General features: G+C 32.3%; 1 protein-coding gene across 1 annotated transcript; it reads right to left on the reverse strand.

The window, feature by feature from the left end:
* Nucleotides 1–1698: 1698 nt before the first annotated feature.
* On the reverse strand, nt 1699–10352 carry LOC132745976 (adenosine deaminase 2-like). Its single transcript, XM_060735008.1, has 3 exons — nt 10033–10352; nt 8253–8430; nt 1699–3392 (listed from the first exon to the last, which is right to left on the reverse strand). Exons 1-3 carry the CDS (start codon nt 10231–10233, stop codon nt 1756–1758), a joined length of 2016 nt encoding a protein of 671 aa, XP_060590991.1. The 5' UTR covers nt 10234–10352; the 3' UTR covers nt 1699–1755.
* Between the last annotated feature and the right edge of the window lie 3069 nt (nt 10353–13421).

Below are 13421 nucleotides of genomic sequence, written 5' to 3' on the forward strand. Positions count from 1 at the left end.
ACTCATGAGAAAAACAACAACAACAACACACATGACATTGTATCCACACCTGTCTCTCAAATAGCGACAGTAAGACCGGTGTACACAAAACAACATCACTGGCCGTAAATTAGGACATCAGCTGGATCCAATGTTAAAAGGAACCTCAGATTTCAGGTATTTGATAGGTGAAAAACCGGCACATAATATGCACTGACCAATGAAGAACTCGAAATCCGGGACATATCTCAGACGCTTGGGGGTCAGATCCTGCCCCCCCCCCCCCCCCCCCAACGTGATACGCCCCTGTTAACACTCTACCAAAACTATTTTAATATTTAAACACGAATGGACATCTATTACAACGATAAAAATGGTTTTCAAACATTTTTTACATATATGAAAAAAATACCGTATATCATCAAGTCACTTTATTGAGACTTGATGGTATACGGTATTTTTTTCATATATGTAAAAAATGTTTGAAAACCATTTTTATCGTTGTAATAGATGTTGTTCGTGTTTAAATATTAAAATAGTTTTGGTAGAGTGTTAACAGGGGCGTATCACGTTGGGGGCAGGATCTGACCCCCAAGCGTCTGTGGGACATATCTCAGAAAGAAAGTTTAATACCTTCGGGCTGGTATATATAGATAAACTCATAACCTAGTGCGGCTATAGAACCACGTGGAAGCTCTACAACTTCTATAATATGCTATAATTCTGAAAATAAGTGAAGTTGCTCTAAATTTGGTCATTTATATGGACAATATAAAAACAAAGAAAAATATAAAGAGCTTTGATATATATATATATATATATATATATATATATATATATATATATATATATATATATATATATATATATATATATATATATATATATATATATATATATATATTATATATATATATATATATATATATATATATATATATATTCTAAAGAATGCTAATATGTTTTCCATTTAATCTTGAGTATATAAGCAAACCAAAATTCTTGCTGAAACATATTTTATTAGTATTAGCAGTACCAGTAGTAGTAGTAGTAGTAGTAGTAGTAGTTGTAGTTGTAGTAGTAGTAGTGGTCGTAGTAGTAGTAGTGGTAGTGGTAGTAGTAGTAGTAGTGGTAGTGGTAGTAGTAGTAGTGGTAGTAGTAGTAGTAGTAGTAGTAGTAGTAGTGGTTGTAGTAGTAGTGGTAGTGGTAGTAGTAATAGTGGTCGTAGTAGTAGTAGTGGTGGTAGTAGTAGTAGTAGTAGTGGTCGTAGTATTAGTAGTGGTAGTGGTAGTAGTAGTAGTAATAGTGGTAGTGGTAGTAGTAGTAGTGGTGGTCGTAGTGGTAGTAATGGTAGTAGTAGCAGTGGTGGTACTGGTAGTGGTAGTAGTAGTAGGGGTAGTGGTGGTAGTGGTCGTAGAAGTAGTAATAGTAGTAGTGGTAGTAGTGGCAGTAGTAGTGGTAGTAGTTGTGGTGGTATTAGTGGTAGTGGTAGTAGTGGTAGTAATTGTAGTGGTGGTAGTGGTAGTGGTAGTAATAGTGGTTGTAATGGTAGTTGCAGTAATAGTGGTAGTGGTAGTAGAAGTAGTAGTAGTAGTGGTAGTTATAGTAGTAGTTTATACTCTCCATAACACAAAATGACACATTCATGTTAGAAAAAAATTATGTTAATGCAATGCTGAAAAGAATACAAGATAATGTCAATGAAAGTATATTTAAAAAAAATAGTCGATTAAATAAGTGATACGTAATTTACCAAACTGGTATGTATACACGTCTTTAAATGAAAAGAAATAAGTAGCAAGCTAGCAAAATGTAGGAAGTCATAGAGAGAGGAGATTCATGTTGACATCCTGACGTCTTCCCCTCAGCCTTCTTCTCCTGCTGATGCATAAAGGCGAAGGTCAAATTAGTTGTTATAAAGTTCATTCCGGAGTTTAATGAGATGCTGAACTTTTCTGTCGCCATTGTACCATCACCTTTTGCGTTACACTTAATCAATGAATTGTAGATATATTGACCATTGCTTTCACGATCTCCGAATCGACAGATAATTCGCTGGCAAATGGATCTTTGGAAATTCCTGCCAAAAACTCGAACTGCAGTAAACCCAGTTGTTGCTCCTTCGTTAGGGAAAATGCTATGGATGGCGGGCTCCGTTGTTGAAGTAAAATCTCTGCTGCATGCCTCTGTTCTCATCTCTGTTATAAACGTATTCCATGTTTGATTATATTTAACTTCTGCAGAACTTTTCTCGTCTGATGTCATTGTGCTATAACGTAAAGAATTCAAAGCAAGCGTGCGAAGATCTGACAGTCGTAAGCCCCATGCCATGAATGCCTCATACCAGTCAACAGTAAATTCATCATAACCCATCGTACCTGGATCATCAGCTCCGAGAACAACTGGAATTCCATACCGTATATACGTCACAGCTGGGTGTTGACGTTGGTCAGTGACGTAACCGAGTAGCATATTGCTCACGGGATTTACCTCTACAGCAATTTTTCTGTCTTTAAGAAGCTGCATAAGGTAAGGATGCTTTATAAACCCAAGACCATGTCCTACACGTTTGGCCCCAAGAATGATTGCTTCATATACATTGTCAAGGGTACTTACTGGATCAAGAGGATGCAGTGACGTCATCAAGTCCTTTGGCCAATTGGTTTCAGCATTATGAAGGTAAAGTGGGACCAATTCCTTTCTAGCATACATATCTGCAAATTCGTCTATAAAAAACAAAAGTGAATAGCCCGCGTCCTCCTCTGCAATTAAGTCTATTCCCTTAACCATGTTGGGAAATTTCTTTCTCAGTCGAAAAGCCCTTTTCAAGTTTTTGTCCATTGCATCTGGATTTGACTTTCTCCATCCGCTAATTATTTCTTTATAACCAATAAACGCTGGATTTTTGCTTTGGAATTTATTCACTTCTTCTGTTGCTGTTCGAAACCAAATATCCCCATCTTCATTATCAACCATCTGATGACCATCTTTAGCGGAATCATTTAATACATACATTCCAAGACCGCTAACTCTAGCTTCCAAATATTGCACGTTCTCTTCAAGAGCTGATTCGAACATGGCTTGAAGATGCATGCGAGTGTAGTTCTGATATAAGACAAGGTTCGTTCCTGCCATTCCAAACATTGGACCAAGGTCTTTCCATCGTAAACCACTGTCGGTCGGGTTTGCTATAGATTCAGGGCTCAATGTGTTGATCATTGTGATGTGTTTAAGAAGGTTTTCTTTTGAATAAAGCGCCAGATTACTTGTTACCTTTACCCAACCAGCCGGAGCAGTATTATAAAAGCCAAGTCTCCATTTCTTGTAGGAATCTTCAACATTAACGCAAAGTGTGTGAATTAAAGGTGAGTTGAAAATAAGGTCCAGCATTTTCTTTTTAGAAATCACGTGATCTGAAATGAATATCGGAGAAAAAATGTTTTTAGACAGTGTGCACAATGATATTTTTCTAGGCGAGCATAATCATAAAATGTTCTACAATGGGGAACATTTACGTTTGTAATTATTGTTAATTAAAGACAAAATAAAGGAACACTAGAGAATGGTACTACATGTACGCTTGCTATAATTAATAAATACTTCAGTTATTTCAGTTACATTCAACTGAAGAACAATAGAAATTATTATTACATAACAATGCATAGACGGGTTTGATTTTCAGAAAAGAGTCTAACAGCATTTTTTAGTACAAGCAGGTAGTAAACTCTTTTTACATAATTCAGGTACACTGAATCCATTTTTTTACTCTACCACGTCTGTTCTCGAAGTCCTTGACCTTCTAAAGGTCAAATAAAAATGGCCGCCATTGAGCTTTACTAATTACTGCATAGTTTCTTTTTCTGGTTCTTAGCGAAATGCATTTCCGTTAAACCACACGCAATAAAGTTTCAGAGTCTTCTATGAATGATTGGCTGATAATTAAACATGATTTACTTATTGACTACAATATTTGCCATCTTTGATTTCAACATGGATACCCTTTTCTAAACAAATATAAGTGAAGTTCTTTTAAAGATCCTGTATTTTGTAATTGAGGTTGTTAACATTTGTGTGTATTTGTGTTTATTTATACTCGCCACCGGTTGCCCATATGTGCGAGTCCTCCAGAAGAGTATAAGTCATTTTAGATATTTGGAGGATAGTGCAAGATACAAATACAGAAAGATGCCCCATTTCCAGAAGCTTCTACGTTCTTTAACGTGTCAAGTGTTAATGCACTCATACACGGGACCTCGATTTAAAGTGACATTATGCCCATCCAAGGATATATAGTGAGTGAACGGGTGAAGATCAAAATAAGTTTTCATTTTGTCATTATTCCCTTTTATTTTATAATTAAGTTCACCATAAACAATAAATAACTCACATTACCAAATGAAATTTCAGTAAATATGCATTAGAATTTACATATAACGCTTAGTTTATAAAAAGAGTGGGGCAGTCTTTTTATATTTTAGGGAGATTTATAATTTTATCCTGAACATTTTCCAATATAAACTGTTGGTTAAACACCATTTTGACAGCCAATCTTTTGAAATATAAAAGCAATTCAGCTCTTCTTGACTATGAAAATATGAGCAAAATGTCACTTTAAAGTCTCATCCGAAAGACTGATTAGTAATTTTAGTTGGCCAGCCCGGGAATCGAACCACAATGTCGAAATTACAAGTCTCGCGCTGTAACCGATTGAGCTATGCGGGTTGTTACCACACTTGTGTGTGTTTGCGTTTGTTTACCCTCGCCACCGGAAAGAGACCATATGGGCGAGCACTTAAAAAAGTGAAATTTTATATATGTATATAATTATGCTTATAAAACAATTTTCAAACATCGAATTATATGTAAAATATAAAATATGCAATATTTGTGCACATTATATGTAATCATTAAAATATATGCATTTATTTCTTATTGAAAAGTTTGACTTAGACTTTATAGAAAATAAATTTCTAATTACCTCCATTTATTAACATGAAATGTTAAATTCGGTAATATTTTTATAAATAATGCTTTTTGGAACTTACAATATTGATAAATCTTAATTTGAGCATCATATTTATGATATAAAACTATAAGAATTTGTGTTACAGGATCTTTAAACAAAAGGTTCTTTATCAAAAAAATGATAATGATGATATAAGCATTATGTCATGTAGAATTGTACATATTGTGTAGATATACTGTATTTCATCATGCCCTCAAACTATTTCAGGTCATTCTTTATGGGCAATTAATCAATGTCAGGTATCTGAGATGCCAAATGCCTAACAAAATCTGAACAATCTAATTAACCATTAGATGTTTTAGTCTTTGATGTTGATAGAATAGCATGTGTGTAAACATTTATGGACACTTAATCATTTTATAATTTTAATGTCAAAAGTCAAGTTCAGAATGCATTTGTTGTAATTGCCTTTCATCTTCACGGGCCAGAGACTATGTCTGTGTCCGCATGCCATTGCAACAACACTGAACAACACGGTTCAAATAGAAAAAAAACAGAATGCCCAAAACGGCAAAATTGAAAATGTTGCAGGTTCATAGCTCAGGCGTAAAAAGATTCCAACATTTAAACATGGAAATTATGAAATTTGGAATTTAAAACCATCCGCAAATGTGTTTACACATACTTTCTGTCAACCTGAGCCAACAGTAAAACATAATTTCGGTTTTTTGTTACCTTTTATATGTATTATTTTTGTTTATAAAATGTCGTATTTATTTCAGTGAATAACTCTAAACAAGCCTAGATTTATGCACCTGCATGGTTTAAAATCATACTAGTAAACTTAAATAAATGAAAATGTCATTTTAAGCTTTATTATGTTTCACTTTGGGAAAAATGACTCATAAACAGCGGTTTTTATTGTTGAACCATAAACAGCCTACGGACTTGTAATGTCTTACGATAAATACAGAGTAAAATATTATAGGTCTACCGCGGGTATTCATGTCATTACCTTTTCATATTACACATTATCACAAAATTATTGTCGTTCCAGGAACACCGTGTATATCCAGTAACGCAGGAATGTGCAAGTAACGCAGGAATTGTGCACAAGTAACGCAGAATTGTGCAATATAGTGGCTAAAACGAGATAAGTAAACGTACCAATATTTTTTAGAGTACATCAAATTGGAAGAAATCAATTAGCGCATACGGTTGCTGAGACATTATACTTTAAACCTCATCAAAAATATATCCATGAAAATATTTATTTTTCAAAATCATTCGTGAAAATGACGACCTGACTAGCGTATTAATGGCGATCTTTAGTTTCGTTGATATATTTAAATACAATAACGTACATATTACTTTATGAATTTTTGTATTCGGTGTACCTGAAACGTTTTCCAATCTACTTGTGTCATATTACACTTAATTTAGCAGATAAAACGTTATTGAGACCATTTTACGAGGTAACGTCGAATTAGTGAATGAAGCACTGAAACAACGGCGGTTATTTCATTAAAAGTAGCTAAATTTTATTTTACCAGCTTCCTTCCATTGTTGTAGGTCACTTGTAGTTTGTCAAATGTCTTAGGTATACAGAATATGAAATCAAACACAATGTTTTAAATGCGTTAAATGTACATATTTATTTGACGAAACACAAGTCACCTTCAAAACGGTAATCAGGTTGTATATCTCACGTATGATCTAAAGAAGTAAACATATTACAGAAAAAATTGTAATGCTGGTTAAAGTATAATGTGGTAGCAGCCGTATGCGCTAATGTATTTCTTTAAATTTGATTTAGAATATCAATAAATATTTGGTTTGTTTGCTTACTGTATTATTCGTTTTGGCAATAGCATTGCACATATTCGGCGTGACTTTTCCGTTATTTGCACATTCCTGCGTTACCTATAACTATATATATATGCCTTTTTAAGGTTGGGCGTATACGGAATTAATCTCAATGCCAACTTGGAAACCATCAAATATACATAAAGTATGAAAATAACACCAAAATGACAAACGCAAATATGATTCTCATTTAATTTGGTATAAATTGTAACCTTTTTGGACCATTAAGTTTGTAGTTTTAATGGAGGTTTCTCTAAGTTTGCCCTGGTAAGTCTTAATAAGTATCACTGCACTTATAGAAAACAACAACCACAACAGACCATGCATAGGTAGAAAAATGAATGTATAGTATGTATTTTTTAGAATAAGACAACTCATATACTTTCGACAGACACTCAACAATTTGTTTAAACATATACGTATATTGCATCATTCGTTCGTTCATTCGTTCATTCATTTATTCATTCATTCATATGAATATCAAGATATGTTTTGTATCTTTCTTTAAAACATTTAAGGTTATTAACATTACGAATATTTAAAGGTATATTGTTTCAAATGTTCATGTCATAATAAGAAAATGTGTCTTTGATATAATTTGTTTTATCGTGACCTAGATATTAAGTTAAGTATTTTGTTGTCGGATAAAGTCATCATTTATCTTTTATAATAAAAGAAATTTAAATCAAAAAAATTTCCGACATTGTCGGAAAAAGTCATCTTTTATTTATTATTATAAAAGAAAACAAGCTAAGTAAAAAGCCTTATTTCGCGTGTTTACGTTAAATATTAAACAAAGGAAATTGTCAGCCATTTTTAAATCCAAGATGGCTGCCGCATTACATTTATCTTTTTTTTCCTCATTTATTCATCTCGTTCACACTTCAGCCGACTAAAATAAGTAAAACTTTCAATTAAATTTCAAAAAGATGTGTTTTATTTGCTTATAGGAGCATTAAAGTAAAAAATAAAAACAATGGCGGCCATTTTGAATTGATTTTTAAAAGATCAAGGACTAAAAATAAAGCCGTGGAAGAGCAAAAATATGAATTCAGCGTACTCGAAATAGGCAAACAAGCCCAACTACCTGCTTGTACAAAAAATGCCGTTAGGATGAACATTTTCCCAAAATCAAACCTGTCTAGCATCTTTTACGACTCCAGTGGTCTCGCACGTTGTGCATATATTTTGACGTGACGTTATTTGTGTTATACGTAGGTGCATCAGAGAAAAAAGGTTACTTGTAAAGTTATTATTTAAACAGTTCTTTTTCGGTTTGTGAGGAAAAGACTTTTATGCTCGCCAGAGGATCGTATTATTCACACTCATTCAATATCTGCTATTTATTGTTTTTTGTGTACGTTTTCTTGATTAAATGCCAAAATACAACAGAAATTTTTTTTCTATAAAACATTACTCAAATATTTTTTTGTTAACGTACTTTGATGTATATGCATATTACCGCCCTTTGGAAATTTCTTTAAAACTTCGTAAACCTTGGACCCTTTTATTTCTTGAAGGTAATCCTGGACCGGACGTGCAGGGCGGAATGCATCTTTCGTTGCTTGAAACTCCTCCCATTTTAGATATTCCAGATAGTTGTCCACGATTGTTTCATTCTGTTTAAGAGATATATAAATATAGTAATACAATAAGATATTTATGAATTTCAAACAAAATAATATTAAGAAAATAAAAGAGCTAATGTATCTCAAGCTAAATTATCCACTGTGGATGTTATTTTTGTGATATCTTGACAATCAAAATTTATGATAAGAATATGATATAATGTATATATTTGCTTATTTTTTATGATTATCTGCCTACCTGTCAGTCTAATCAATTAACTTAAAATCTCAGGTTTAATTAATATCTTTAAATCTTAAGCGGTGCTACTAATGACTTATTTACATATTATATTTTTACCATCACAATGACAGACAAAACTGCATTTTTACGCAGTCATGTACTGTGTCCTATGCCCGGTCTCTACCTTTCGTTGTTGCTTTGTTATAGAATGTCTTAAAAATGAATATGTCCAAATTAAAAAGTACAAAATTGAACGACGCTTAGGGAGGCAATGTTTACATTACTTTAAGATAGCATATGTAGATTGTATTAAGAATAAGCATTTTTAACTTCGTAGACAAAATGTTTGCCCTTTCCACCGAGCCACAGAGTGACGTACAAATACGTAAAGATTGAAAATTCCCATTTTCTTTTAAATGTTTTGAATAATCAATGTTATATGATGCTTATAAACCTCGTCGAAATCAATATACAATTATAAGATAAAAACATAGATAAAAATACAATAAGAACAATGCATAGCCATATACGAGACTGCTCTTTCTCTTTTTTTTCTTCTCTCATTTTTTTTCTATTTCATTTATTTTTTTTGTTTTGTTTTGACAGATCATGTCCAATTCTTTTATCTTCACTGACTTAAGTTGGCGATTATTATTATATCAACATGTTTTTTTTATGTGCATAGAATGTGTGTGTGTTTTGTTAGATGAGATGGGAGAGATAAAATTTCAGTTAAAATTAAAGTTGAGGAAAAAAGTTAAAAACAATTATCCTCTACTAACTAATAACATAATGCGTATTTCTAATGATCGCGTAATAATGGAGCTTATTGTTATATCAAATCAATTTACCTATTGTGTTTGTTTAAAAGCCATACAGATCAACTTTAAAGATATTTTCCTGAAATATCTCATGTTTAGGTATGTTGAAATAAAAAGAAGGAAAAAAGTTAATTGTCTTGATTACAATAGAGATATCTGGTTATGTTTTGTTTTTTTCTAATGTTTAATAACTTTTAAATTATTTAAGGCAGTGTACACTTTAGACTTTAATCAAATTTAATACTTAAAAATAGATAAAGATAATATAAGATGTATTATATTTGAATGACATTTTAACGGCGATTCATGTTTTCTTTGTTTTGTTGTTGGTGGTGGTGGTGTTTTTTTTTCCACTTAAAATTTGCCGTTACGTCTATACTCTTTACGATGACAACAGCGTACAAAAATAATTAGCTTTCTTGATAAATAAATTAATAAAGTTACGAGTAAGATACGATCGTTATTAGGCAGTGACCACCGTTTCTGTAGTTCTTTGAGAATTTAATAAGCCGAGCCAGTGACAATGTTCTGCGATATATCTTTGCGTTGACTTGTTCTTTTGATTGAATCATAATGTAAATAAATGCTTACTTTTGAAAGTGATTTTTGGTACCCACACAGTTCCGTTTCTTTTTCTTCCAGTTCGTTCCTCTGCACAGAAAACTTGTATTTAAAATATTCTTTCGTTTCTGTACTTTCCTTGCCTAATATTTCCAAAGGTAACGTCATAAAAACAACACACGATATGTGCAAAATACTATAACTAAACATTGCGACCATTTTGACCTTCATAACTTTTCTGAAACTATTTCTATCAAACTATTTACCATGTTTGAAGGTCAAAAGCGTCAGATTTCCTAAAATTATACTCTTTTTCTCGCAGTTAAGTGCTAATATAATAGATTTTCATACACCCTTATATGTGCGATTGACTACTCGATTGTGTTACCACAATGGTCTAGGAAATTTGTATAGATTACCCGTGTTATGTAACATTAAACGAGTTAAAAATAACTTTAAGTTATTGACTTTACTTTTTCTATATTTATATAATTTCGGTTCTTTTAATGAACATAATTGAATTTTTGACGATTTGCTTTCATTTATTCACCAAATCCTTTAAAGATGTAATTTCGTTTCTTTTAAAGTACATACATTTATTTAATTTAAAATAGGGATCGAAAATTCCAATCAGTTAGAGGTGGAAACAATGTAAAGGTGGTCGAAGATTCAATTAAGGGGTCGTTCAAGTTCATCCAAAGATCGGTATGGGTTGAAAGTCTTACTTACTGGGCCGCCGCGTTTTTTATGCAAACTGCCAACATGAGTCATAAAATTGCCATATTTCAGCTGAAAATAAATCAGCTAAATAGTAGCAATAACACACTTGCAATACAATAGAAATAGGAAAAATATATATACATGAACATTTAAAAGAAGAACTAATATCATTATTGTATATAATGTCCGCTATATTAAAGTTGTAGGCCGGCATGGGTAGAGAGATTAAACATTGCAGCTGTTGGTTTCTTAAATCTTTTTACTAACAAGTAGAGGTTTTGATGCTAAAGCATCAAGTCGCCAGATAAAAAAATGATTGTATTATCATGATACATATAAAAAAATCAGTTTAATGGTTCAAGTATAAAGAAAAGAGGAACAATATGTTGACTCTATTGAGTGATATTTATTCATAATAAAACATCTAAAGCAAACTTGCTAAGCAATATTGTCAAGAAACTGTTTTCATAATTAAATAAGGAAGTATTGACTGAGACTTATTAATTTTCGGAAGGCGTTTCGTCAGTTTCCGTAACTTATTATGATTAATGTCAAAGATTCTAGTGTACAGTTTGACAGAAAGGGCCAAGTTTAACCCTTTACAAAGAAAATAGGGAAAGGTTTTGAAAATCTATTTTTAATGTGTAAAATATGAGTATACAGACCTTTCAAATGATATAAATAAAAAAAAATATATATTCTGTGCACAGTTTAAACTACGTTAAAGCTAGCTAGAGTTATTAAAGGCCTTAGGATCATTCAACAGATTTTATAAAAAATTAATATATCACCATAAAGCTGATCACTGGGGCTTGGTCCCTTGAAATCTGTGACCTCTCTATGTGCTCTGTAAAACCATGAACGTATCCCTCACATCAATACCTTACGTTGGGCGCCATTGTCGCGGGTCAGCTCAACCAGGTTGGCAGTATCAGTTGGAATATATATGTTATTGTTGCATATATATGAACTAAATAATAAATATACAAAAGTATATGAAACATGTAGTATTGATAAGGACGCATAATAAGTTAAACGAAACAAATGTTAACTTCAACCTGACTCGAAACAAATGACTACAGCAAAAAAACTTATCACATAAGAGACTTAACAAGCGCTTATATAAAATGCGAGGCTAAACAAACTCTAACTTCAATTGTGAATCTAAACAAACGCTAACATCAAATATGAGTCTAAATTAACAAACACTAACGTCAAATGTGAGTCTAAATTAACAAACACTAACGTCAAATGTGAGTGTAAACAAACACTAACATCAAAAGTGAGTCTAAAGAAACGCGAAAGTCAAATGTGATTCTAAAGAAACGCTAAAGTCAAATGTGATTCTAAAGAAACGCTAAAGTCAAATGTGATTCTAAACACACGCTCACATCAAATGTGAGTCTAAACAAACGCTAACAATAAATTTGAGTCTTAATTAATACACGTTAACGTCAAATGTGAGACTAAACAAACGCTAAAATCAAATGTACGTGAGTCCTAACACTATTGCATCAAATGTGAGTCAAAACAAACCTTTACATCAAATATGAGTCTAAAAAACGCTTATATCAAATATGAGTCTGAACAAAAGCTAACATCAAATGTGAGTCTAAACAAATGCTTATATATATCAAAAGTGAGTCTAAAAACGCTTACATCAAATGTGTTTCTAAACAAACGCTAACATCAAATGTGAGTCCAAACAAACGCTAACATCAAACATGAGTCTAAACACACGCTTACACCAAATGTAAGTCTAAACGAACGCTAACATCAAATGTGTTTCTAAACACACGCTTAGACATCAAATTTTGGGTCTAAACACACGCTCACGTCAAATATGAGTCTGTACAAACGCTTACATAAAAAATGTATCTATAAAGACACGCTAACATCAAATGTGTGTCTCAACAAACGCTTAAGTTAAATATGCGCCTTAACAAATTTTAAGCTAAAATCAAATATGTGTTTTAACACACGCTAACAAAAAGTATATGAGTCAAGTTAATGAAACGCTAACATCAAAGGTATAAGTCTAAACATAATTTATATTACGCTAACATCTTGAATGTGTACGTATATAAAGATACATAATGTATGTTAACGTCAAATGTGAGTGTAAACAAAACCTAACATCAAATATATGAGTCTAAATTAACAAACCCTGATAACAGTCAGACCAATGAAATTTAGGTCTTAACAGACCCTCACAACAAATATGAGTCTAAACAAACTCTAGGTTATATCATATGTGTATCTAAAACAAACGCAAACATCAAATGTGAGTAAAAAAAACACGATAACAACAAATGCGAATATAAAAAATGAAAGAACAAAACAACAGAAAAAAATCAAACACTCACACAAAAATACAGAGCATTTTTACTGGATTAATTTTAAAAAAGTACCTAACTACATGTGCATATACATACCCAGCCAGCAGGATAGATCTGTGACTTGAGATAGTCATTTTAGTCCCAGGATAACATTTTTATTGAAAGATGATATTTCAATGTTATTTTTTTTTGAGTTTTAAAAGATAATATTATTTTTGTATAATTCTTTGGGGGATGTGGTTGTAGAGGGGTTGGGGTACTAGTAAATGACGTGGTTATGCAATGTACACCAATCGTCACTAAAGTGGGGCGAGTCAATATGGAGCGAATCGTCAGAAGGGCGAATTGTTTTAGTACTAC

This window comes from Ruditapes philippinarum, unplaced genomic scaffold, assembly GCF_026571515.1.
Source record: "Ruditapes philippinarum isolate M1 unplaced genomic scaffold, ASM2657151v2 ctg14906_1_1_1_1, whole genome shotgun sequence".
Classification (NCBI taxonomy): domain Eukaryota; kingdom Metazoa; phylum Mollusca; class Bivalvia; order Venerida; family Veneridae; genus Ruditapes; species Ruditapes philippinarum.